The 27,944-nt window shown below is 48.5% G+C and overlaps 1 protein-coding gene across 2 annotated transcripts in view; it reads left to right on the top strand.

Annotated features, from left to right (window-relative positions):
- Window positions 1-27,944, top strand: part of LRRK2 (leucine rich repeat kinase 2) — a 584,366-nt gene that overhangs the window by 271,812 nt on the left and 284,610 nt on the right. For both annotated transcript variants that reach the window (XM_029617357.1, XM_029617356.1), the window contains 2 exons: window positions 10,512-10,660; window positions 26,914-27,007. In XM_029617357.1, coding sequence (XP_029473217.1) covers window positions 10,512-10,660; window positions 26,914-27,007 — 243 coding nt within the window. The remainder of the gene's footprint in view (window positions 1-10,511; window positions 10,661-26,913; window positions 27,008-27,944) is intronic.

The raw sequence follows: 27,944 nt of genomic DNA, 5'->3' as shown, positions 1-27,944 counted from the left end.
TCCGCATCTGCTCACTCAAAACGACGGATGCCTCCTCCATCCCAACCTCCAAGCCTTGTCCCTGACGGCATGGATGTTGAAAGGTTAGTCCTTCAGCCATTCAACCTTTCAGATTCAGTTTCTCGTGTCCTGATAGCTTCACGAAAGCCTTCCACAAGAAAATCTTACTCATATAAATGGAAAAGGTACACATCATGGTGCACTTCTCAGTCCCTTGATCCCCTTTCCTGTCCAATCTCTAAATTCTTGGACTATTTATGGCATCTATCAGAATCAGGTCTAAAGACCTCTTCCATTAGAATGCATGTCAGTGCGGTAGCCGCCTTCCATAAAGGTGTCGGGGGTGTCCCTATCTCAGTACAACCCCTAGTAACACGCTTTCTTAAAGGCTTGCTCCATTTGAAGCCACCTTTACGTCCTCCGGCCCCATCTTGGGACCTTAATCTGGTTCTTGGTCGCCTTATGAAACCACCTTTCGAACCTCTGCACTCCTGTGACCTAAAATATCTCACATGGAAAGTGTTATTCCTTTTGGCTATCACTTCAGCTCGCAGGGTTAGTGAGTTACAGGCCCTAGTTACCTATCCGCCTTACACTAAACTCCTGCAGGACCGGGTGGTACTCCGCACTCACCCTAAATTCTTACCTAAGGTAGTTTCGGAGTTTCATATCAATCAATCCATTATACTACCTATCTTCTTTCCCAGGCCCCACTCCAACTCCGGGGAACAGACTCTGCATACCCTAGACTGTAAACGAGCTCTAGCTTTTTATCTAGACCGTACAGTTTCTCACAGGAAGAGCACTCAATTATTCGTCTCTTTCCATCCTAACAAGTTAGGACAACCTGTGGGTAAGCAGGCTCTCTCCTCCTGGTTGGCGGACTGCATTTCTTTTTGCTATCAGCAAGCTGGCATTCCTTTCCAAGACCGTGTCAAAGCCGTCTTGACCTGACACGGTCTTGGAAAGGCATTCCTTTCCTGACACGGTCTTGGAAAGGCATTCCTTTCCAAGACCGTGTCAGGGGAGAAGAAAAACTGATACTTCACGCATATCCAGCATAGCTCTCTGCTTCAACGGCAGGGGAGAAGAAAAAAGGATTCGCACTCACAAAGCGGGGAGTAGCTGGCTTGATACGGCGGTTACTACCCCAAACCAAATAAGCCTGATACTTCACTTTCAATGCATATCCAGCATAGCTCTCTGCTTCAACGGCAGGGGAGAAGAAAAACTGATACTTCACGCATATCCAGCATAGCTCTCTGCTTCAACGGCAGGGGAGAAGAAAAAAGGATTCGCACTCACAAAGCGGGGAGTAGCTGGCTTGTTACGGCGGTTACTACCCCAAACCAAAAAACGGTTACTACCCCAAACCAAATAAGCCTGATACTTCACTTTCAATGCATATCCTGCTTCAACGGCAGGGGAGAAGAAAAACTGATACTTCACGCATATCCAGCATAGCTCTCTGCTTCAACGGCAGGGGAGAAGAAAAACTGTTACTACACGCATATCCAGCATAGCTCCCTGCTTCAACAGCAGGGGAGAAGAAAAACAACCAATAAGGGCTGAATAACACAGTCTGGGTAAAACAAATAAGCATGGGTGTAGCTTGCTTATTGCGGCGGTTACTTCCCCTACTACCCGTAACTAATCAAGCTTGATATTTCACTTGGTTGCAGCTCCATCACTGCTCTCTACAGTAATGGTGGGGGTGGAAGGGAAATAGAACCAAAGAGCTAAGAGAAACAGATAAGTATGAGAAAAAAAATGTGAAGCTTGCTGGGCAGACTGGATGGGCCGTTTGGTCTTCTTCTGCCGTCATTTCTATGTTTCTATGTTTCTATGGAAAGCACACTCTGTGAGGGCCATGGCGACTTCAGTAGCACACCTTCGATCGGTGCCGCTTCCTGACATCTGCAAAGCTGCAACCTGGAGTTCCCTCCATACCTTTGCAGCCCATTATTGTTTGGATAAAGCTGGAAGACAAGATTCCATCTTCGGCCAATCTGTCTTGCGTAATCTTTTTCCAACTTGATGTAGCAACACCCTTCCACCTCCTGGTAGGGTGTGGATGCCCTTTACCAAATTCCACCCCAGTTGTTGTGCCTGTTGCACGCCGTTGGGTACATTTGGTGCAAGTCAGGACATCCTCAGCTCGGTACTCACCCATTTGTGAGGACAACCATCCTGCTTGTCCTGTGAGAAAGCAAATGTTGCTTACCTGATGTAACAGGTGTTCTCACAGGACAGCAGGATGTTAGTCCTCACGAAACCCGCCCGCCACCCCGCGGTGTTGGGTTCGTTTATTTTATTTTTCGGCACTGCCTGTAGCTTTGAAACAAGACTGAAGGGAGACCCCTGCTGGCTGCAGGGTTGGTGCTGTGCTGGGCATGCCCAGTAGGGGCCAGTCAAAGTTCCTGAAACTTTGACAGAAGTTTTCCGTGGTTGGGCTGCATCCTCGATGTCACCCATTTGTGAGGACTAACATCCTGCTGTCCTGTGAGAACACCTGTTACATCAGGTAAGCAACATTTGCTATATGCGCGTAGCCCCGCGTATCTTATAAAACCCGGGGTCGACGCACACAAGGCCGCGCAAAATCGGCAGCCTGCGCGCGCCGAGCCGCGCAGCCTGCCTCCGTTCCCTCCGAGGCTGCTCCGAAATCGGAACAGCCTTGGAGGGAACTTTCCTTCCGCGTTCCCCCACCTTCCCCTCCCTTCCCCTATCTACCCCACCCCCCAGTCCTACCTAAATTCCCCCCTACCTTTTGTTGTGCAAGTTACGCCTGCTTGAAGCAGTTGTAACTTGCCCGCGCCGCCTCGGCATCCCTTGGCACAGGCTGCAGTGCCTGGGCACTCGGGACCGCCCCCGGACCGCCCCCTGACACACCCCCGGACTGCCGACATGCCCCCCCAGACACGCCCCCTCCTGCCCCTTTTACGAAGCCCTGGGACTTACACGCGTCCCGGGGCTTTGCGCGCGCCGGCGGCCTATGCACAATAGGCGCGCCAGGACCCTGCGTGTGTAAATCCGGCAGGATTTACGCGCGCAGGGCTTTTAAAATCTAGCCCTTAGTGCGTCACTTTGGCAGATTATAAAATAGCAACTTATTCACATAAATGTTGGCCCCTACCTGGAATGCCTCTGGCCCGCCACTTTTAACATGCGCAGATTTACTCATGAGCCCAGATTTATGCATGTATGTTGTGGTTTTTAAAATAACATTTTCCTAGCGTGTAGCAGATGGACTCATTACAAATGGGTATAGTGTGCTCGTGCTAGCAGTTGGAGACGGATCTGACGTCAGCACGTGGTACATATACCCCTGCAGGAAGTGCAGACGCTCAGTAATTTCTGTCTCCAAAGCAGTTCGGAGCTACCTAACGCTCGCTGAGCGTTCTTCCAAACACTAACGACTAAATTCTTAGAAGAATCCTACTTGAAGACAAGCCCCGCACTCCTGCGGTGATACCCTTGGGTCCCTCCCCCAGTTGAGTTTCCCGAGGTGATTTCCGTGGTCCCTCGGAGGTGAGAGCCTCGGTCCGGTGGCCGAATCGCGGCAGGGACCTAGCCCCCGAGTGAGAAGGGCTCGGGTGCAGCGTAGAGGCAGCCTTGGTCCCGATCCATTCGCGGTGAGGACTTGGCCCCCGAGCGAGACTAGTTCGGGCGCGGCTTAGAGGCAGCGGGTGCACTTCCTCGAGCGCAGCGGTGACGGTAATCACCCTCTCCCCCCGCAGCCGGAGACCGCCCGGGTCGCAGCTGGGAAGCGCTGAAGATCAGGTAAGGCGTACATCTTTACTTTGGTCTCCGGAGAGCAAGGATTAGCGGGGTCTGCCTACGTGGCAGCCTGCTATTTTGCCTGCTTGCTCGCCGTCGCCCTCTGCCCTGTTAGGGCACACATTCAATTGATAGGCGCCCGTTAAGCTGCACATTGTTAGGCGCACGTTTATAGGCGCCCATTGATAGCATTAGGCGCACGTTGTTAGGCGCACGTTGATAGCGTTGCTAGGCGCACGCTGATAAGCGCACATTTATAGGCGCTCAGTCATAGGTGCACATTCATAGGCGTACGCTGATGGGCGCTCATTCATAGGCGCACGCTGATAGGCGCATATTGATAGGCGCACATTGATAGGAGCACAGCTTTCGCGCATTTTACAAGGCGCATACTTCGGCTGGGAGCGCACCGGCGCATAGAGGTAATACACGCAATGGAGCGTCTGAGAGCCCAGGCGTCCACGGAGCTGGCACCTCCAGAATCGGGCATAAGAGCTCTAGGCCTCTGCTCAGCATGCCACCTCAGAGCCACACAAAGCGAGGAAACAGATTCCCTATGTGCCCCATGTGAGGAGGCCCTGGGAGTTCCAGGTCAGGGCCGATCCCAGCCCATATTAAGTGCCAGTTCCTCAGGGAACACCCCGGAACTAGCAGGCCGAGGTGAGCAGCCGGGGAACCCTAGAGACTTGGTGCCCCTGAGGCTAGACTCTGCTTCACTCTCCTGGGTGGAATTATTCAAGGGGATTCATGCCTTTGTCCAAATGCAGTCTGCTCCCCGAATGGACCCATACGTACCGGATGACCCTGCCCCTGGACCCTCTAGGCCTAGGCACGGCCACTCGCCACCCGGAAGCCCCACTTATAGGGATTCAGATTGCTCTGAGGAAGAAGGTGAGCTTCCCGAGCAGGGTGAACCTCCCTCGGGGGTAGAGCCGTATCGAATCATGAGACGCTTCTTCCTTAAGGAGGATCTCCCAGACCTGGTCTCTCAATGCCTGTCGGAGTTGGCTATCCCGGGCCAAGGCACCCCAGGGGAGCCTAGAATGAACCCCCTGCTAGAGGGCCTTTGTCAAACGGCTCACCATTTTCCCCTCCTCCAAGCAGCACAGCAGTTAATCGATCTGGAGTGGAATGCGCCGGAGGCCTCATTCAAAGGGGGTCGGGCCCTGTCCAGCATGTACCCCCTGGACCCGGCAACCAAGGAGCTGCTGGCATGCCCCAAGGTAGACGCCATAGTCTGCGCAATTGTGAAGCGCACCACCATTCCAGTGGAGGGAGGGGCGGCCCTCAAGGATGCACATGACCGGCGCCTGGACGCCATCCTGAGACAAGCCTTTGAGGTGGCATCCATGTCCCTATGAATCGCGGCCTGCTGCAGCGTGGTGGCGCGTTCCTGTTTGTCACAAGCCAGGAACAACACCCCGGGAGAAGAAATGGAATCAGCTCTCTCGTTCCGTACTGACGCTGCCTCTGATTTAGTTCGTACGGCAGCCAAGGGAGTGTCGTCCTCAGTGGCAGCCAGGAGACAGCTCTGGCTACGAAATTGGTCGGCCGACTCCTCCTCCAAGGCACGACTTACAAGAATGCCCTTTAAGGGATCCCTCCTGTTCGGCAGCGACCTCGAGAACCTGGCTAACAAGTGGGGCACTTCTCCATTACCCCGTCTACCAGAAGACAGGTCAAGGAGGAACCAGCGCCCTCTTCCTAGGCCATCCAGAGGTAGAGGCTCTCAGCGCTTCAACCCCTACAGGACTCGCTACCAAGCACCTCATTCTCAGACCAGGAACCAGTCCTTTCGGACCAGGCACAACAAGAGGGGAGCCGGCTCGGGCTCGGGTCCCGGCCGCACCCCACAATGAGAATCAGCCGACCCATCTGGGGGACGAAGCCATAGGGGGCAGACTAATCCTATTCTACCGCAGGTGGGTCGAGATTACTTCAGACCAGTTGGTCCTCGCCATCATCCGAGAGGGGTATTACTTCCTTCATCCCCCTCCGGACAAGTTTGTGGAATCTCCTTGTCCACCCCTCAAGATGGCGGCACTGGAAGCTACCTTGCGGTGCCTGCATGGGAGATAAATTCTGGGCATTATTCCATTTATTTCATCGTACCCAAAAAGGGGGGCACTTTCAGACCTGTCCTGGACCTCAAGTCAGTCAACCGGCACTTAAGGGTCCCAAGATTTCGCATGGAAACTCTGCGGTCAGTCCGAAGCGCAGTACAGCCAGGGGAGTATCTCACATCCCTGGATCTGTCAGATCCCAATCCATTGGGATCACCAGCGCTACTTACGCTTCAAAGTCCTGAAACAACACTTTCAGTTCCGGGCGTTACCCTTCGGGTTAGCCACCGCACCGCGAACCTTTACCAAGGTGATAGTAGTGGTGGCGGCGTCCCTCAGGAAGGAAGGAATTCTCGTCCATCCCTACCTAGACGATTGGCTGATCAGGGCAAAGTCACCGGAGGAGAGCCACCGGGCAACCAACAGAGTTATATCTCTTCTGGAAAGCCTAGGATGGGTAATCAACATGAACAAGAGTTCCCTACAGCCTTCGCAGTCGCTGGAATACCTAGGAGTCCGATTCGACACCCAGGGAGACAAAGTCAGCCTGACCTCCAAGAGGAGATCAAAACTCCGGAATCGTTTGCAGGCCCTGCTGAGCACCTCCCGGCCCACAGCTTGGGATTATCTACAGGTCCTTGGCCTAATGGCGTCCACTCTGGAAGTAGTACCATGGGCACAGGCTCATATGAGGCCGTTACAATGCGCCCTCCTATCTCGGTGGAGCCCATGATTACAGAACTACACTGTGCGTCTCCCTCTACCGGCCAGAGTACGGAATCAGTTACGGTGGTGGATGCAGCCCGGCCACACGAGCCGAGGGTCAAAAATATCCTCCCCAACCTGGACCCTACTCACTACAGATGCCAGCCTGAGCGGCTGGGGAGCACACTGCGAAGAGCTAACCGCCCAAGGGCGGTAGAGCAAAGAAGAGTCGGGGTGGAACCTCAACCGACTAGAAGCACGGGCAGTCAGGTTAGCCTGCCTGAGATTTGCGCACAGACTTCGAAACAAAGCAGTCAGAGTGATGTCGGACAATGCCACCACGGTGGCATACATCAACTGACAGGGCGGAACCAGAAGCCGACAGGTATCCTTAGAAATAGCCCTCCTGATGGTTTGGGCGGAAGCAAATCTCCAGGACATCTCCGCTGTCCACATCGCCGGGAAGGACAACACCACGGCAGACTTCATAAGAACATAAGAACATAAGAAATTGCCATGCTGGGACAGACCAAGGGTCCATCAAGCCCAGCATCCTGTTTCCAACAGAGGCCAGAAAACCAGGCCACAAGAACCTGGCAATTACCCAAACACTAAGAAGAACCCATGCTACTGATGCAATTTATAGCAGTGGCTATTCCCTAAGTATAATTGATTAATAGCCATTAATGGACTTCTCCTCCAAGAACTTATCCAAACCTTTTTTGAACCCAGCTACACTAACTGCACTAACTACCTTCTCTGGCAACAAATTCCAGAGCTTTATTGTGCGTTGAGTGAAAAAGAATTTTCTCCGATTAGTCTTAAATGTGTTACTTGCTAACTTCATGGAATGCCCCCTAGTCCTTCTATTATTCGAAAGTTTAAATAACCGAGTCACATCTACTCGTTCAAGACCTCTCATAATCTTAAAGACCTCTATCATATCCCCTCTCAGCCGTCTCTTCTCCAGGCTGAACAGCCCTAACCTCTTCAGCCTTTCCTCATAGGGGAGCTGTTCCATCCCCTTTATCATTTTGGTTGCCCTTCTCTGTACCTTCTCCATCGCAACTATATCTTTTTTGAGATGCGACGACCAGAATTGTACACAGTATTCAAGGTGTGGTCTCACCATGGAGCGATACAGAGGCATTATGACATTTTCCGTTCTATTAACCATTCCCTTCTTAATAATTCCTAACATTCTATTTGCTTTTTTGACTGCTGCAGCACACTGAGCCGACGATTTTAAAGTATTATCCACTATGATGCCTAGATCTTTTTCCTGGGTGGTAGCTCCTAATATGGAACCTAACATCGTGTAACTACAGCAAGGGTTATTCTTCCTCAGCAGAGAAAGCCTAAACCCGGGGGAATGGCAACTATCACCCACGGCCTTCCAGATGATTGTGGATCAGTGGGGGACTCCGGGCATGGACCTACTAGCGGACAGATCCAACGCTCAAGTACCCAGATACTTCAGTCGCAGACGAGATTCTCTTTCCCACGGGATCGACGCCCTGGTGCAACCATGGCCTCGGGATCCTGCTATATGCCTTCCCCCCATGGCCCCTGCTGGGCGCCATTATACACAAGATTCAGCGACACAAGAGGCCTAGTTCTTCTGGTGGCCCCAGACTGGCCAAGAAGACCCTGGTACGCAGACATGAAAAGACTACTGGTAGGGGATCCCCTACCCCTGCCCCCTCACAGGGACCTGCTGAGACAAGGTCCCATCCTCCACGAGAATCCAGCTCCATTCTCTCTTACAGTCTGGCCATTGAGAGGGCTCGACTGAGGAAAAGGGGATACTCGGGGGTGATGTGGAGCACGCAAGTTCTCCACATCATTAACTTACATACGGATCTGGAGAGTATTTGAAGCCTGGTGCGAAACTCGCAGCACCAACCCACATGCCGCTAAAATCCCCGTCATTTTGGATTTCCTGCAAGATGGGCTTCAGAAGGGTCTGTCCCTCAATTCCATCAAGGTTCAGGTGGCAGCACTATCCTGCTACGGCCCCAGGTGTGATGGCAACAGCATTGTCACACACCCAGACGTTTCACGTTTCCTGAAAGGAGTCAAACACATTCGCCCGCCACTGAAATGGCCAGTGCCCCTGTGGAACCTCAACCTAGTTTTGGACTTCCTAGCGGGACCCACCTTCAGACCCCTCCGAGGACTGTCCCTCCGGTTATTAACCTTGAAGATGGTGTTCTTGCTGGCCGTATGCTCAGCACACCGCATCTCAGAGCTACAAGTGCTGTCCTGCCGCGATCCGTTTCTCAGGATCACCCCAGGGGCTATCCATCTTCGCACGGTTCCTTCCTTCTTACCCAAAGTAGTCTCACACTTCCACCTCAACCAAACCATATCCTTGCCAACCATGGAAGGGTTGAAGAAATCGGAAGCAGGTCGAATACTGCGTCATCTTGACATCGGCAGGCTGCTGTCCAGATACCTGGAGATGTCGGAAACAGTACGAAAGACAGACCACCTGTTCGTCCTTCACTGTGGGAAGCGGCAAGGAGAAGCAGCCTCACGAGCGACTATTGCTCGCTGGATCAAAGAAGTTATCAAAGCGGCCTACGTAGAAGCGGGAAAACCACCACCTCTACAAGTCAAGGCTCACTCTACCAGAGCACAAGCGGCCTCCTGGGCAGAAACTAGGATGCTGTCGCCTGCAGAGATACGTGGTCCTCCATCCATACCTTCTCCAGATTCTATCGTCTGGACGTCCAGGCCAGAGAGGACTCAGCATTTGCAAGGGCAATTCTAAACATACCTCGGACAGCCTCCCACTCAGTCCGGGAGTAGCTTTTGTACATCCCATTTGTAATGAGTCCATCTGCTACATGCTAGGAAATGGTGAGATTACTTACCTGATAATCTCGTTTTCCTTAGTGTAGGCAGATGGACTCAGCATCCTGCCCGGCTGACGATATATATGGGGATTCACGGTTTCGAGGTAAGCCATGTTTCCTTACATAGGGCATCCACCCTGCCGGGTGTCGACGCCTTCCGGTTGAGAACACTGGCGGTCTCCAGCTACTATCAATCGGTCAGGTTAATCATGTTCAGTTAATCAATCGGTCAGTCACACATATATCCATACAGCTTTTGCAAGGAAGATTACTGAGCGTCTGCACTTCCTGCAGGGGTATATGTACCACGTGCTGACGTCAGATCCGTCTCCAACTGCTAGCACGAGCATACTATACCCATTTGTAATGAGTCCATCTGTCTTCACTAAGGAAAATGAGATTATCAGGTAAGTAATCTCACCAATACTCGCGTATATGGTATTATATGCATGCATGTGCTAATTTTTTGCATGTGCAACTTTTTGGAAAGTCACCTTTTTGTTTGTGGATGCAGTAAATAAATACCTCACTGATTCCTAACTCTAGCAGAGAGTCAGACAGAATGGGGAGGGGTTAAAAAATGAGTCCATGAATAAGAGGAAAAATACAGGATTGAGACAGACTAGCACAGTGTGGAGGTAGCTTGCACTAATGGTCTGTGCTCCACCTGCTCTGTGGATAAATGGAAGCCTTTGGTATCCAATGCTGTCAATCCAGTAGGAAAAGAGCATTACTATTTATTTTTAAAAAAGATAGATTGTAGGTCTTGATTTGAAATCTCCATTGGAAAAAGGTGGTCAAAAATGAAATAGAAATAATACTATATGTTCACAGTATCCAATGAGCTGACCAAAAATGTGTTTTAACTTCCACATGAAACCTTTTTAACATTCTCCCCGCTTTTCTTTTCCCTATCTCTCTCAAGTCCTGTAAGTGGTCTTCACTTTGGCCATGCAGTGTTTTCTTGTGTCCACCATGATCGCCAAGTGAACGCCATTTTTCATCCTCAATACTGTCTGGAATTGCTGAGCAAGCCTTTGGTAAAGTCTGGAAATCGACTGGGAAGAAATGTTCTAATGATGTTTTTCTCCCTTTCACTTAGGAATAAAATTTCAGAAATACGTTCACCCTTGCATCTGACAGAACTAAGAATCTTAAACATTAGTAAAAACAGCACTGTTTCGCTTGCTCAGGATTTTCTGACTCCGTGCACAAAGCTTGAGGTATTCAGTGCAGCAATGAATTTGCTTGGTAAGTGTTCTTCTGCTTCACTTTTTTGAAGGAGTTAATAAACATGTGGAAAAAGGTGAACCGGTAGATGTAGTATATTTGGATTTTCAGAAGACGTTTGACAAAGTCCCTCATGAGAGGCTTCTAAGAAAACTAAAAAGTAATGGGATAGGAGGCGATGTCCTTTCGTGGATTACAAACTGGTTAAAAGACAGGAAACAGAGAGTAGGATTCAATGGACAATTTTCTCAGTGGAAGGAAGTGGGCAGTGGAGTGCCTCAGGGATCTGTATTGGGACCCATACTTTTCAATATATTTATAAATGATCTGGAAAGAAATATGACGAGTGAGGTAATCAAATTTGCAGATGATACAAAATTGTTCAGAGTAGTTAAATCACAAGCAGATTGTGATAAATTGCAGGAAGACCCTGTGAGATTGGAAAATTGGGCCTCCAAATGGCAGATGAAATTTAATGTGGATAAGTGCAAGGTGATGCATATAGGGAAAAATAACCCATGCTATAGTTACACAATGTTGAGTTCCATATTAGGAGCTACCACCCAAGAAAGAGATTTAGGCATCATAGTGGATAATATATTGAAATCATCGGTTCAGTGTGCTGAGCAGTCAAGAAAGCAAACAGAATGTTGGGAATTATTAGAAAGGGAATGGTGAATAAAATGGAAAATGTCATAATGCTTCTGTATTGCTCCATGGTGAGACTGCACCTTGAATACTGTGTACAGTTCTGGTCACCGCATCTCAAAAAAGATATAGTTGTGATGGAGAAGGTGCAGAGAAGGGCGACCAAAATGATAAAGGGAATGGAACAGCTCCCCTATGAGGAAAGATTAAAGAGGTTAGGACTTTTCAGGTTGGAGAAGAGACGACTGAGGGGGGATATGATAGAGGTGTTTAAAATCATGAGAGGTCTAGAATGGGTTAATGTGAAACAGTTATTTAGTCTTTCGGATAATAGAAAGACTAGGGGGCACTCCATGAAGTTAGCATGTGGCACATTTAAAACTAATTGGAGAAAGTTCTTTTTCACTCAACGCACAATTAAACTCTGGAATTTGTTGCCAGAGGATGTGGTTAGTGCAGTTAGTGAGCTGGGTTTAAAAAAGGATTGGATAAGTTCTTGGAGGAGAAGTCATTACCTGCTATTAATTAAGTTGACTTAGAAAATAGCCACTGCTATTGCTAGCAACAGTACCATGGAATAGACTTAGTTTTTGGGAACTTGCCAGGTTCTTATGGCCTGGATTGGCCACTGTTGGAAACAGGATGCTGGGCTTGATGGACCCTTGGTCTGACCCAGTATGGCATGTTCTTATATTCTTATGTTCTTAGATATTCATGGAGGAGGTCTAGGGCCACCGCTCTCAATTCTGTTGTGCAGCACTTTGGAATAAGTTCACATGAGTCCCCTGCCCCTCCACTCCCTAAAAACTGATTAGGTATCACTGAAAGCATTCGCAGAATTTTAGTTTTTCCTGTAGCATAGAGATGGGCATCTGACAGAAAACTGTTTTTGCTTTTATGAGAGATGCTGCTGGAAAAGAATTCATGTCATGGTAACATAGTTTTTTCAGTTTTAGGCAAACTTCGAAGCTTTGTCCTTTCCTACCTCATCACATATTTTTATTGAATTTTCCAGCAGACTACATCTTTTGCCTGTCCCTCTCCCCTTGTGGCGCCACAGCCTGTAATCTTTATCCCTGTGACAAGAGTCAACCTTCAGATGCCTTTCTCTGCAGGCAGAATCATTTTTTGCAGATCATTTCTTATGGTGGAAATGAATTGGAGCCTGTTGAGTGCCTTCCCTTTTGCTCCCTTTAAAAGAGGCTGAATTCTGCAAGAGTTACCCTATATGACTTTGAGCTGGCAAGGAGGGGCAGTGCCATTGGGCATTTCTGCCCTCTGACACTGGGAATAGTGTCCTGGACTTGGGGATAGGGAGTTGGGAGTCAAGATCCAGAATCTGACTTGGGTTCGGCTAGGCAGCATAGTCTTCTTTTTCATATATCACTATGCACTTACCCTGTGGACAATGAAAACTTTGCCCCCACTACAAGCCTGATGGAGGGAACATTTGTGTATTTTAATCAAGCTGTGAGTGTATGGGTCTTTGAAGGTGGCTTTTAAACTCTAGTAGTGCTGCATATGCAAGGGAGCCTGTAGCAGTTTGGTAAACCATGTAAAACCAGACAGTGTTAATAGTGAAGAACTAAAGCAGGAAATATTAGTACTGGTGAAATGCCGAGGCCATGGTTGAGACAAAATGAAGTGTTGTCTTGAAATAAGTAAAAACTCACTTAATGTTGTGAGTGAACTGTTTAGTGGACCCTTGGGCCGACCTGTGAGAGACTGGGGAGAGGTGTACTATAGTCTCTGGTGAGTGACAGGTCGGGAGGCGGATACCAGGCAGGAGCTGGACGTGAGCTTCACCCTGGAAGCTGGTACTCCCCCGGGAGGAGCCCGTAGGAGCCCTGCCGCTGGGACTTAGGAGATCACGGAAGCTGGAGCTGGAGCAGGCAGGCAGGGATCAGGAGTCAGGCAGGAACTGAAGCAGGCTAGGACTGGAGCAAGCAGGAACTGATGCAGAATTGGCTACTGGAACCAGACAAGAGCTGAAGCAGGACTGGCTACTAGAACCAGATAGGAGCTAAAGCAGGACTGGCTACTGGAACCAGACAGGAGCTGAAGCAGGACTGGCTACTGGAACCAGACAGGAGCTGAAGCAGGACTGGCTACTGGAACCAGACAGGAGCTGAAGCAGGACTGGCTACTGGAACCAAGCTGAAACTGAAGCAGAACAGGTTACTGCAAGCAAGCCAGACAGAAGCAAGACTTGGGCACGGAGTGAAATAAGTCTCAGGCAGGAACGGAGTTGCTAACGCAATAGCACACTCCAGGGCAACCCCGTTACAAGGCAAAGTCCTGGGCTCCACGGCAGCCTTACATAGGCTGCGGCATCTGACGTCATGGATAGGGCGGAGCTTCCAGTGGCGGGAAACGGCCTTCATAAGCATGGATTGCGCACGCGCGCGCCTAGGGAGAAGGCTTCCAGGCAGGGCTTCTCGGTGACGTCCCCCCCGCGGGGATGCCGCGAAACAGGCCGCAGACCCTCGGAGACGGGCCAGGACCAAGGAGGTAAGGGCCTAGTGGCGGCTGCCGCGACTGGGACTGCAACACTTTAAAACAAAAATTAAAAAAAAAAGAAAAAAAAAGGTTGGAGAAAAACTGTCTATAAAACTTCTAAAAGATAGAAGTATTGATTTGGAAAGGTGAGAAATTTAAATCCAAATCCAAAGATTTAAACAGAACCATAAAGCAAAACGGAAAAGATTTATATGAAGGGTACAAATCTGCAGCAAAATGCACTGGCTTCTCAACTATGAAACAGAAAACCGTAAGCAGAGGACCTGAATAGCTTTATTGCAGCATAAGAAAAGTTTTTGCTGGCCATGGTCCTTCATATATTTGGTCATTCCCTGTACGTACCCAGAGCAATTCAGACTCCTGGGTTTTGCCTCCCTTCCAGCAGATGGAGACAGAGAAAGTTTTACTGACGTACATAACCCAGTGTGCCACCTGCAGACGCATAGTATTTCTCTGTCTCCAGCAGATGGAAGGTGGTGCAGAACCTGCAGTCTGAAAGGAGTAAAATAAAAAAACAAACAACAAAAAGAGGAAGATAATTAAAAAAGTCTAGGTTTAGCGTTAGTTCTTCCTTATCCCTCCCTGAAGGTTGGTAGGTCCTGGTGGGCCATCCTTTCAGGTGAAGGAGCTGCCATGCGGGGGTGGGGGGTTGGAAACTACCCCTGTATCTGATCGAATCCTTCACCCATGGAGGGGGAAGATAACTGGTGGGGCCAGTTCCCTCTCCTCCCTCCCACAGGAGCACAGCCAGAGCCTGTAGCCGCAAGTATATAGTGTTAGATTAAAGTTTAAAAAAAAAAAAGAGAGAGAAGCCTCGCTATTTATTTTTGGCCTTTGCCGCTTGTGTCGTTCGGGTGCTTTTCTTTCGGTGCAGCATTTCAAGTGTCTCTGGTGCCCGGAAGGTAGGCAGTTAGCGGCGAGTTGGCTCCGGGGTTAGTTTAAAAAACCAAAAGGCTCCCGATATTGTTTCTGCCGCCATGCCTCATGGCAGTCAATGTGCGGCATGTGAAGACACACATGCGCGCCTCTCTTCGCCAGCACTTGCTCCCGCTGCGCCTCTGGAGGGGAAGGCAGCTCGGGGAGCACATGGGCGACCTCAGAGAGGCAGCAGTCCTCCACAGTTAGTGCAGGGGTAGCTGAGCAGCCCGATAATGCTTTCCTGATTTCGGCGGGAACAGCCGCCATCTTGAATAGTTTTGCTGCCAAGTCTGACGGCTTGCAAGGATGCTATCCTGCCCCCTCTGCTATCACCGGCTGATAGAAGGTCTACAGAGCCCCGGGGGTCCTGGGATCCTCTGTTGGGGAGGAGGAGGAGGAGGACCTCCTGGAGTTGGATCCAGAGGAGTCAGGGAATTTTTCCCCAGATTTCGATTTGTTAATACATAAAGCTTTCTTGGCCAAAAGGGCGGCTGCACATCGCCATTCCAAGCCATTGGACCTGCCAGAGTGTGCTGTGGCCAAGAGGCCATGCTCGTCTTGATCTGTGGGGCAACCAGAATGGAGAGAGCTGGTTCGTCAGTTGCTCCAGGGGAAGACTGATTTTAGCTCATAGAGCTCGGAGGCTGAAGATTCCCGGTAGCGGATCTATCTGGGGTGGATCCTCTTTTGGACAGCACGGACCTGGAGGAGGCATGGGATCAAGCACCCTCAGTGGAGGGGGATGATCCGAAGGTGGTTCACCTTTTTCACTGGGAGGAGCTGTGGCCCTTTGAAACCATATGTTCTTAGTGAGCTAGGTTTCAGGGAGCCCAAAGTGGAGTTGGACCATGAAGGTGTGGATCTAGTCATGCAGGGCCTGAGGGGGCCGACAAAGACTTTTCCTTTCCACAAGTCAGTGAAGGAGTTGGTGTTTTAAGAATGGGAAACTCCAGATATAGGCTTGAAGGTTGGCAGAGCCATGGAGAAATTGTATCCCTTGATGGAAGACATGTTGCATTTCTTGCGGCTATCAAAGGTGGATGCTTCGGTCTCTGCCTTGACAAAGAAGACAACTATCCTGGTAGCCGGTTCGACTGCACTTAAGGATATGCAGGATAGGAAGTTAGAAGTGCATCTCATGAGGATCTTTGAGGTGTCAGCCTTGGGTATTCACGCGGCAGTGTGTAGCAGTGTTATGCTCCAGGCCTGGCTTTGCTGGGTTCAGCAATTGCAGTCCGATAAGTCTTTATCTCCGGAGGACGCGCAGCAGGCCGAGAGGCTAGAGGCCATGGTGGCTGATGGGCCGGATGCCTTGTATGATCTTATCCGCACTTTGTCTCGTTCGGTGATGTCTGCGGTTTCTGCTAGAAAGCTATTATGGTTAAGGAACTGGTCAGCAGATGTTTAGTCTAAGTCTCAGCTGGGATCACTCCCGTTCAAGGGAAAGCTGCTGTTTGGTGAACACTTAGAGCAGTTGGTGAAGCTTTTGGGAGAGACAAAAGGGCACAAGCTGCCAGAGGACAAACTGAAGCTCAATAGAGGTTTCTTTTCGACATGGACTCGATTCTGGTCAAGACATTGCTCCCGTCAGTCTTGCCGTTTGGGAGGAGGTCAGAGACAGGAGGCCGGAAGGCAGCAGTCATGGAATCAAATTGTCCCAGCACAAACACCAATCCAGACTCAATCTGGGGCATTCCATAAGAGGCAGAAGTAGATGAAATTGTTCCAAGACTGGATTCTACCTGGAGAGCAAGGCCGATTGATTTGCAGGACGGCTACTTGGAAATCATTGCACATTTTCTCCAGGCATTATTGTTTGGACGTTCAGGCTCCAGATGCCATGGGCTTTGGGGAAAGTGTCCTTTGAGCGGGTCTCTTGCAGTCCCACCCGGTTTAGGGAAGCTTTGGTACATCCCAGGAGTCTGGACTGATCTGGGTACATACAGGGAAAGGAAAATTGGTTCTTACCTGCTAATTTTCATTCCTGTAGTACCACAGATCAGTCAAGAGTCCCGCCCGGGTTTGGAGAGTCTGCTTGAGCTGTGGTTTTTGTATATAATCTGAAGTATTTTCCATTGTATTTTCTGGCTCAAGTGATGGTTGTATATGCTGTTTTATTTGGTTGTAATGCTCATTCAGATTTAGTGTTTTCCCTTACTCCTGCTCATTTGGCAGGGGATGTTTGATAGGTTACATTAAGTTTTTGGGATATTTTCCATCTTGGCTTGGGTACAGATCAATATTGATGGACAGCAGGTGGCAAACTAGGTTAAGTGACAATGTCAGTAAAACTTTCTCTGTCTTCATCTGCTGGAAGGGAGGCAAAACCCAGCAGTCTGAACTGATCTGAGGTACTATAGGAATGAAAATTAGCAGGTAAGAACCAATTTTTTATTGATGTGGTTCAAGAATTTTCAAAATTGAGACCCGAGTGTATGACATTGCTTCAGCCCTCAAGTCATACAGCTCAGGCATTTGCTGTCCCTGACAATATGAATTACATGTGAATTGTTCAGGGTCTTTGCAACCATGATTACTGAGTAGACAATAACAGTTAAAGGACCATTGGGCCCATTCAGTGTTCCCAGTTTCTCCTGCCAAAGAACATAGCGAAACCTTGTTGCAGTTTGATGTTGGTTTTAATTTATTGAGAGGTATAAAACTACCTTTCCTGTTCATACCCAGATCAGTCCAGACAATTTGCATCCCTAACAGCAGATGGAGGCAGAGAACAAAAACTCTGAGACACTGCTACATAACTGAGAGTGCCACCTGCAGTCCCTCAGTATTTTTCTGTCTCCAGCAGATCGTAGAGGTGCAAACCTGCAGTTCTGACTGGGAGTTTGGAGATAGTGAAGAGAAGATGTAGCTCCCCAAGGTGCTAGGTTCCTTTGAGGGCTATCCCTTGGTTGAGCCGGGTGTCCGGGGGTTGAAAATCCTGTCTGTGTAGCCCATTGCTCCCGGAGGTTCTGATAGCCAGGGGACTGGCTCCTTCTTGCCTCTGATGACCCCTCCTAGCTGCTGCTCAGGGAAGTACTCTTTTTATTTGTTTTTGATTAAGTTTAAAAAAAAAATTAGGAAGAAGAAGCTTGAGCAGGCTGGTGTGTTTGCCTGTGCGGTTGGGAGATTCAGTCTGAGGACGATCTCTGGAGTGTTTGGGCTGGTGCTGAGGGCGACCCAGGGATCTGAGGATTCCGATGATATGCAGGGGGATCCTACTTCTCTGCAGGGAGTGGACCCAGACTAGGATGAAGGTCAGAGTCCCGATCTGGACACGAGCAAGGATGATCCATATCCAGACGAGGGTCCCATGGCAGAAGGAGATGACCCAAGGGTGATCTGTCTCTGTAAAAGGGAGGAAATCCATCCCCTCAGCCCTCAGGTGTTAGAGGAATTGGGGATTAAGCTGTCTCAGGAGGAGTCCGACAGAGAGGGAGTGAATCCGGTTCTTGATGGGTTGTGTGGTCCTCCCAGTGCCTTCCTGGTGCCTAAGAAGATTCAGAAGCTGATAAGCCAGGAGTGGGATTTCTCGGAGGCAGGATTGAAGGTCAGGAGAGCTATGGAGAAATTCTTCCCTTTGATGGAAGAAAGCCTGTTTTGCCTAAAGATTCCTAAGGTGGATGTGGTGCTCTCAGCAGTGACTAAGAAGAACATGATCCCGGTGGCGGGTTTGGCCATTCTGAAGGATGTTCAGGACCGCAAGCTGGAGATTCAACTGAAGTTCTTGTCTGAGGTATCTGCCTTGAGCCTAGGGCCGCTGTGTGTGGCAGCGTGATGCAGCTTGCCTGTTTGTGCTGGGTTCAGAAAGCACAAGGGCAGGTTTCTGCTGGGGCGCTCAGTCCTGGCCATTCCGCATGCTTGGAGGCGGGAGTGGCCTATGGGGCAGATGCTCGATAGGATTTGGTGCATATGTCCACCAGGAGCACCAGGTGGTGGCACGCAGGCTTTTATGGTTGCGCAGTTGGTCGGCGGACCAGTGGGCCAAGTCACAGCAATGTAATCTGCCCTTTAAAGGAGGGTTTCTGTTTGGCGAGGACCTGGATCAGCTGATGAAGTCTTTGGGGGAATCCAAAGACAATGTTTACCGAAGGATAAGAGGAGCAATAAGAAGGCCTTTACATCCAGGTCCCATTTTCGGGATTCGCATGTTGCAACCGTTGCGGCCAGACAGTTTCACTCCACCTACCTTTCCTTTTCTGCAATTCCTCCTGCTCTTCATGGATGCCTGGCTGCCGTGGCGTCTGTCTGCCGTCCTCTCCGGCGTCCCTGGACCGGCTTGTGTGCTGCCTCCCACCATGCTTTCCAAGTACCTTGGGGCGCGCGCCGCGCGGCCCTCATTCTTAGTTCCTCATTGGCGCGTTCCTTAGGGGCGTCCCCCTGTGATGACATCACGCTGCCCGGATATTTAAGCCTACTGTTTATTGCTAGCCGATGAGTTAGAAAGGGTAATCTTTCGGATGGGTTTCGCTCTCCGAACCCAACTTCCATTGGACTCTTTCTGCTAACGGGGTACCCGCTCCTCGGGGGCCTCTTTGCTTCTTTCAGGTAACCGGTACTCGCTCCTCGAGGGCCCATGTTCCCTGACCCGCTGCCTGCATCTATCTTCTCTTCTACTTGGAAGAATTTGCTACAGAAACCATCAGTGAGTGCTACTATCATCTACTCCTCAGAGCTGTCTCCCTAGAACCAGTTACTTGCTCCTCGAGGGCCTGTCTCCGTTCCAGCGCCAGTGCCATCTCTTACGTGGAACCGCTGTGTGAGTACTTTACCAACAAGTCTCTCTACCTTCAGGTATCTGGTACTCGCTCCTCGAGGGCCAGCTCTCTCTGTCTCGGGGCTTCTCCATATTTGGAACTCTGTGAATGTTCTATTGTATTCACTTTCTCAGTTCTCTCCACTACACTGCTACCGGAAAAAACGCTGTTCCAGCACCCTGGGGAATACTAGCCCAGCCGGGCTACATCATCTACTCACTACTGCCACCTCTGGTGGCTTCTCAAACTGTCTAAATAAAGAACTATCTGTGTTTGTGTGTCCAGAGCTGAACCTGACCTGTGGCTCCTCACGGGACTTCCCCCCGTGGGCATGGTCAAGCTGCCACAGTGTCCAAAGGTCCACCCAAACCTCACTAACTATAACATTGCAGAGATTTTGTTCTGGCAAGGGGCCTCTGGTGCGAGGCCAAAACAGGTGTTGGGGTGCCAGCAGTCCTTTCGGGATTCCCGCAGGTCCTCCAGAGACGGAGCTGGTCAGGGGACCAGAGCAGGAAAGTCTTTCCAATGAAGCCAGGCTCGCCCACTCCTCGGTAGAAGCAGTAGGGGGCAGGTTGTTTCACTTTTACGGGGAGTGAGCCAAGATCACCTCAGACCAGGCGGTCCTGGACGTGGTAAGAGATGGTTATGCATAGAATTTTCATGCCTGATCAGGGAGGCCTTTCTGAAGTCCCTCTGCTTGTTGCAAACCAAACGAGTAGCAGTGGAAGGGACCCTGCAGAGGTTGCTAAAATTGGATGCAATAGTCCCTGTTCCTCCGGACGAGCGAGGTCGGGGGAGGTATTCAATTTATTTCATGGTTCCCAAGAAAGAGGGCATTTTCCAATCCATTCTGGACTTGTAAAGGGTCAATATAGCCGTGCGGGTCCCACGTTCGCATGGAGACTTTGCATATGGTTATAGCAGCGATCCGCAGAGGAGAGTTCCTGGTGTCCTTGGACCTGACTGAGGCATATCTGCATGTTCTCATTCGAAAGGCTTATCAGATGTTTCTGCGGTTTATGGTGCTGGGGCAACACTTCCTGGTCCATCCATACCTGGACAATTGCCTTATTCAGGCAAAGAAAGAAGAAGAGTGCACTCTGTCCGTACAAAGAGTGATGGCTATCCTGAGGGCTCTGGGTTGGGTAATCAATAGCAAAGAGTCACCTGGTTCTGTTTCAGTTGTTGGAGTATCTAGGAAGCCTTTTCGATACCCAGAAGGGTAGAGTGTTTCTGACAGTGGACAGGTTGTTGAAGTTGCAGGCCCAGGAGACTCGTCTGAGCCTGTTGGTGCCAAAGGTCTGGGATTACTTGCAAGTACTGGACTCCATGGCCTCGACCTTGGTTCCGTGGGCCTTTGCTCATATGTGTCTATTGCAAAGGGCACTTTTGTTCAGGTGGAATCTGTTGTCAGAGGAGTATCATCTGCCATTACCTCTCCTATGAGAATCCAAGTCCAGTCTTTCATGGGTGGCTGTCGAGGGCCAACCTGGAAAGAGTAGTGGACTTGGAGGTCCCGGACTAGGTGGTGGTGACCACAGGGCTGGAGAGCGGTGTGCCTGGGATGGTCAGCCCAGGGTCTTTGGTCAGTGCCAGAGGCGTCTTGGTTGATCAATCGTCTAGTGACACGAGCAATGCGCAGAGCCCTGGAAATGTTCTTGTCATTGATCCAGGAACGCATGGTCTGTTGTATGTGTTTCCTCTGTGACCTCTCATCGGTCGAGTTCTGTGACGCCTAGAGTTACATCCAGGGATGGTGGTGCTGGTGGCACCGGAATGGCTGTGACGCCCATGGTTCACAGATCTGGTGTATCTGGCTGTCTACTGGCCTCTTTGGTTTGCTCATTTACCAGGATTACTGTGACAAGGTCCCATATTTTTTGATCTGGAGGAATGCTTTTGTCTTGCGGCTTGGCTTTTGAATGGGATTTTCGGATCCAGTAATTTCCACTATGCTTCAGGCTAGAAGGCCCTCTTCGTCCATGGCGTATGTCAGGGTATGGAAGGTGTTTGAGTCTTGGTGTCTTCAACAGAGTTTGGACCCTTTGTCATTGGGAGCTGCTCACATTTTGTCCTTTCTACAACATGGCTTGTCCTAAGGCCTATCTTATGGTTCGTTTTGCGTGCAAGTTTCAGCCTTGGGCTGTCTGTGAGGCAAATGGCAGGGAAGGTCCTTGGCCTCTCATCCTGATGTAGTTAGTTTCCTGAAGGGGGTTAAGCATTTGCGACCCCCAGTTCGAAAAGTGTGTCAATTTTGGAATCTCAGCTTGGTGTTGCGGGTTCTTTGTGGTCCGCCTTTTGAGCCTTTAAATCGAGCTTCCTTGAAGGACTTAATGTTGAAGGCAGTGTTTCTGGTGGCCATATGTTCAGCCAGGTGGATTTCAGAGCTCCAGGTGCTGCAAGAATTTCAGAGCTCCAGGTGCTGCAGGAACCTTGCCCAAAAAAATTTAAGCAGAATCTAAAAACCTGCCTATTTAGACAAGCATTCTCATAACAGCTTTCCCTCCCCCACTAGTCCTCTTATCCTCTTTCACAATCTGCCTGTATTTTATTATTTAATAAGCTTTGTAATTAGACAGCCTACATGTAAATAGTTATTTCTGTGAGTACATGTACTTATCCTCTTACCTGGTCTGCCTGTATTTATCTATTTAATTAGCTATGTAATCAGACATCCCACCTATAAATAGTTATTCTTGCGAATACATTTACCTGTAAATTGCTTTTACTCCTTTACGCCTTAGTTGGTTCCCCCTTGAATATTATGTTTCATTACTCGTTATTTATCAATTGCTATGTGCATTATTCCTTGTTCTCTGTAAAGCTCGGTTAGCTAATGTTTTGTTTTATGTGAACCAATGAGATGTTCCCAACGTTCATCGGTACATAAAAGCTTCTAAATAAATAAATAAATAAATAAATAAAAATGAATAAATGTTATTGGGATCCCATTTTGCATATTGTGCATAACAGGGTGACATTGTGTACAGTACCCTCATTTTTGCTGAAAGTGGTATCTGCTTTTCATGTGAATCAGACAGTTGAGCTTCTGGCCTTTCCAGAGTGGTCAAGAGAGTCTCCGCAGGATAGAGATCGTCATCTCCTGGATGTGCATCATATTCTGTTGCGTTATTTAAAAGCCTCCAATATTTTTTGCCGTACAGATCATCTCTTTATATTGTTTGGGGGAACAAAGAAAGGCGAGAGAGCCTCTATGGCTACCATTTTGAGATGGCTCAAGGAGGCCATCTGCTTGGCCTATATTTGTAAGAGTTGTGAGATTCCGACGGGCCTCAAGGCGCATTCGACTAGAGCGCAAGTGGCGTCTTGGGCAGAATGTCAGCTGGTGTCTCCCCAGGAAATTTGTAGAGCCGTAGTGTGGTCCTCACTTCATACTTTCACCAAGCATTACAGATTGGATGTGTGGGCACAGGAAGAGGCGTCCTGTGGTAAAAATGTCCTAAAAGTGGGTCTTTGGGTTCCTGCCCGGTGTAGGGGTGGTTTGGTACATCCCACTGATCTGGGTATGAACAGGAAAGGAAAATTGGTTCTTACCTGTTATTTTTCATTCTTGTAATACCACAGATCAGTCCAGAGACCCACCCCATTTGCTTCCGAAAGACTGTATTTCCTGGTTATAGCATACACCCTGTATCAGAAGTGCTACAACCTGTTTAAGAGTTGGTAGTTTTTAGATGCAGCATATTTCTTTTTGTGTTAAGAAGCAGTGTGTTGTTCAGGGGTTTCCAACCCTGTGTTTTTTCACTTCCCCCTAGAAAGGGGTAGGCTATCTCCATTTTGACTTGGGTACAGGTCAATACTGAGGGACTACAGGTAGCACTCTTGGTTATGTAGCAGTGCCTCATAGTTTTGTTCTCTGCCTCCATCTGCTGGTAGGGATGCAAAACCCACTTGTCTGGACTAATCTGTGGTATTACAGGAATGAAAATTAGCAGGTAAGAACCAATTTTCCTTCCCATAAATTCATACCCAAGGTGAGTTAGCAATACAGAAAACAAAAGAAAACAAAAACAAAAAAAAATACAAATTGCAGCAGCACCAAAATATAAAAAAGACAAAATTAAACAAACATAAGAACAGTCATCACATCTTACAAATGGGAAGCATTTATAAGATTGTCTTTGCTAAAGCTATATAAAAATTCAAAATAAATCTAAAAGATAAACCCAGAAGATAAAATGAAAGAAGCCAATCAAAAAGCAAATGTCAGGTTCTTCTTCTTGGAGCTTGATGCGGCCATATCACTGCTCTGTGTACGGTTAGCACACGATGTTAACTGGAGCTGTTTTGAGAGCATTGAGTCATGCTTTCATAGATTTTTGACACCCTTGGTACACCCGTTATCGCTGGCTTGTGCAATAACAGAATATTTTGCTTACTTTGGAATAATTCATGCAGCCATCTCATTGTGTACAGCAGTGGTTCTCAACCTTTTTTCTGTCGGGACACACCTGACAGATGGTTCTCACATGCATGACACACTGACCCATGATCGTCACGGGGCTAGATGTAAAAGTACAGTTTGCATCCACGGGAACCCCCCTGACCCACAATAATGGATGTAAAGCAGAATTGTGACATTCCCCATGCAACTCACCCTACAAAAAAGATATTCTGGTTCTGGTGTCATCTCAGTAACAGCAACTCAAACTCCTTCTACTTCCAGGCTCAATAGCCCTACTTATGAAAAGACAGCAGTTTACCACCAATGCATGTCCTCTTGAGAAAACACAACAAATAAGACTGATACAAACACTTACATGCTAGTAAAATATCTCATCTCAGTAACAGACACAGAACCGACCCAACATTACTCCCAGGATCCGTAGTAATGCACATAAACTAATCCGCACATAGTTACACTTGTATTATGGAATACACTCAAACAGGAGCAACCCTATCTATGAAAAGGCAACACTACAAATATTAAATCAGGCCCTAAAAACCAATACACCTCTTATTAGGAAAACAGAACTAGCAAGCACCTATAGATCCCCACACAGAAATAATTGTAAAACTATACTAATAAGCAGAATAAATGTTTCAAAACAGCTATGAACAGAATAACATCCAACAATTAAAAACTCATAAAAACTATTAAACATTCTCCAAACACCAATAAAATATTTCAAAAAAGCAGACATCACATAATATTAAATAATTAAAATGGCAGTCAATCAAGAAAAATAAATGTAAGCCACCTTTACTTACCCCCTCCAGCAGCTCTCCTATTCCCCTTCCATGCAGGCCGTGGCACACACCAGAAGCAGCAGTAGAAGCTAAGCTCTATACTCATGGTCCTCTTCCTTAGTGCCCATGTCTCTCACACACACACCATACCAGTCATGCCCCCATGACCAGTTTCTGTCTCTCACACACCAATCATCTCCCAGTCTTTGACATACACACACACACACACACACACACACCTTCCTGAACAGTTTCTCTCATGCCATACACACACACAGGCTTCCCACTCCCGTGTTCTACTTACATATACGGGCTTCTCACTCTCACAATCACTTTCTCTGTCTCACACACACTCACCAGTCTCTCACTCCCATGCTTGTTCTCTCCACATGCACAGGCTTCTCATTCCCATAATCACTTTCTTTCTCACACACACACACACACACCAGTCACCTGACCTCTCTCATGCATACACACACACACAGGCTTCCCACTCCCATGTTCTCTTTCAGATATACAGACTTCTCTTTCCCATGCTGTGTCTCACGCACACCCAGGTTTCTCACTCCCATGCTCACTCTCCACATGCACAGGCTGCTCATTCCCATAATCACTTTCTCTCTGTTACACATACACCAGTCTCTCTCTCATTTCCATGCTCGCTCTCCACATGCACAGGCTTCTCATTCCCTGAATCACATTCTTTCTCTCACTTTCACACACACCAGTCTCTTTCTCTCACACACACAGTCACCTTACCAACCAGTCTCTCTCTCTCATGCATGCACATACACACAGGCTTCCCACTCCCATGCTCTCTCTCACATAATCATGCTTCTCACTCCCATGCTTTCTTTCACACACACAACCCCACAACACTAGGCTTCTTAGCCCATGCTTTCTCACATACCCAGATTTCTCACTTCCATGCTTTTTCTCTCGCTCTCTCACACACACACACACACATCAGTCACCTCCCTGACTAATATCTCACACTCTCACATACACATCAGTCATCTCCCTGAGCGGTCACTTTCATTGTCTCTCACATATGCACACACATCAGCTCTCTGACCAGTTTCTCTCAATCACACATATGCTCTCAATCACACACAGGCTGGCTGGCTGGCTGCTTCTCTTTCTTTCTCTCACTCACTTCCTCTCCCCCCCCCCCCCCCCGCACAAATGGTAGCTGCAGCAGCCTCCTCCTCCAGCCCCCGCAGACCAAGAAAGAAGAATCCTATTGGCCGCGAGAGGCTTATGCTGCTATCTCCTTTCCCGATTACCGGCAGCTTCGATTGCTCGGGGGCCGATGCTGCTGACGCCGTTGCTATTTTTCCACGTGGCATGGCCTTTCTCCTTCCCGCGCACCGCGTATCACTTCCTGTTCCGGGTCACCCGGGGGGGGGGGGGGGTGTGTACGGGAAGAAGAAAAGGCCAGCCGCAGGTTCTTCTACCACTGCTGCCGTTCCCACTGGGCTTGAACGTATTGATAGCCCGGTGGCAATGGCAGCAGGGAAGGAAGAGCAGCGGGAGAGACCGGGAGCACACGACACACCTGCCGGTGCTTGGCGACACACTAGTTGAGAAGCGCTGGTGTACAGGAAGGGCGTAGAATGTAAATCTCTTGACAATGGACGCATTCAGCCAAACAGCACAGAGGTCTGCATTCAAAAGATTTGTCTTTGAAAGCTACCTGGACACATCTTTGGTTTTAAAATTCCCCTCGGCACCTCCACTCTCTGTTTAAATTTTGTGTGGATATATTTCCCCGCACAAAATTTAGCCAGATAAAATAGAGGAGCGGTGATGAGGCGTTCTGAGGTGAGGCTTGACTTGAGCCAGATAGCCCTGATATTCAGCCCTCTCCATATAAAATTATCTTAGTAAGTCTGGTCATGTGGAAGGATAACATTTACTTTATCTGGGTATATTCCATGTAAATGCCTAGCCAGGTATGTTTCAGTGAATAGCGGAGTAAAGGTATCCGGGTAAGTTTACCTGGATAAGTTTCCTGCTCTCCGGTTTATGCAATATGGACTTCACAGTATCTAATAAAGTCATTTTTAACAGTGCTGTTATGAATTGCTATGAATGATTTGTTTACATTCTATTTTCTCATGGAATCTGTAGGGGTTAAAACGAAACTGAAGAGAATTTTGAGGAACCGTGTTACATGAAAGCTTCATAATATGCTTTCTTCTTTTTTTTTTTTTCTCGTAGATGCATTGCCCAGGTTTCCGTCTAAAATAACAACTTTAAAACTATTGCAGAACAAATTCACTGTTGTCCCAGAAGAAATTCTCCATCTTCCACAGTAAGCCTGTTATTTCACTATTGCATGTGAAAGAAGCATCGTGGGGGCTATGGCTATGAGGAGGGCCGGATTTCAGGTTATGGCGGCCAGAGGCAGAGAATCAGGGATGCGGGGGTTTGGCCCCTGGAGATCAGAGAGTAGCACAGGAAGTTCTAATTTTTGGATACCTTTGGAATTTGCCAGCCTAGGCCCTTGCCTATGTTGCCGATGCCTAAATCCAGTCCTGGCTATAAGGAAGACAGAGAGAGGCCAGTTTTCACATGGTTTAGGTGTTTAACTGTGGGAGAGAGGCAACAAGCTCAGCCCCTTTGGGAAACGACTAGAGCTGAGTACCTAAGAAGTGAGAGGCGATAGGGGCAGAGTTAGGGTGGGAGAAAAAGTTAGGAGCTTAACACTAATTTTCAGCCCTAGGCACCTAACCAAGGTACCTAAATATAGGCAAATGAATTGCAGGTCTGCGTTTAAGGCTGTTAAGTTTTTGGATCCTAAATTTAGGTGGCTTTTATCCAAAACTTTCAGCCTCTAAGTTTGAATGGTAGTCTATATAAAATTTAGGAACCTAATTTAGGGACTGAACATATTTTTGAAGAGTGACCCAATGGCAATTTAGTGATCATTAATGCAAGATTTTGATGGATCTCAAAGGCTTGTGCTGAAGAGGACAGTGCTTTTGGTTTGGGGGTTTTTTCCATTAGTTTTTGATTGTCACAGATGATATTGCTACTGTTTTCTCTTTTCTATCGATAAAAAGAGTTGAAAGCAAGGTTGCTGTATCGAGCGCATTGTAGCTTAGAGAAGTGTTTGAGGCTTAGCTTTCTTTGGAGGATAGTGATCTGGTTTTATGCTGTTGGTGCTTGTTGGGGAAACATTTTCCCAGGTAGAATAGCCTGGCTAAAAATTGCTTCCCCCCCTCCCCCCAGATGTGGCTAAAAGTACG

The sequence above is a fragment of the Rhinatrema bivittatum genome, chromosome 9 (genome assembly GCF_901001135.1).
Source record: "Rhinatrema bivittatum chromosome 9, aRhiBiv1.1, whole genome shotgun sequence".
NCBI lineage: Eukaryota > Metazoa > Chordata > Amphibia > Gymnophiona > Rhinatrematidae > Rhinatrema > Rhinatrema bivittatum.
The sequence above is the reverse complement of the archived record's forward strand: the minus strand, read 5'-3'. Positions and strand labels throughout refer to the sequence as shown.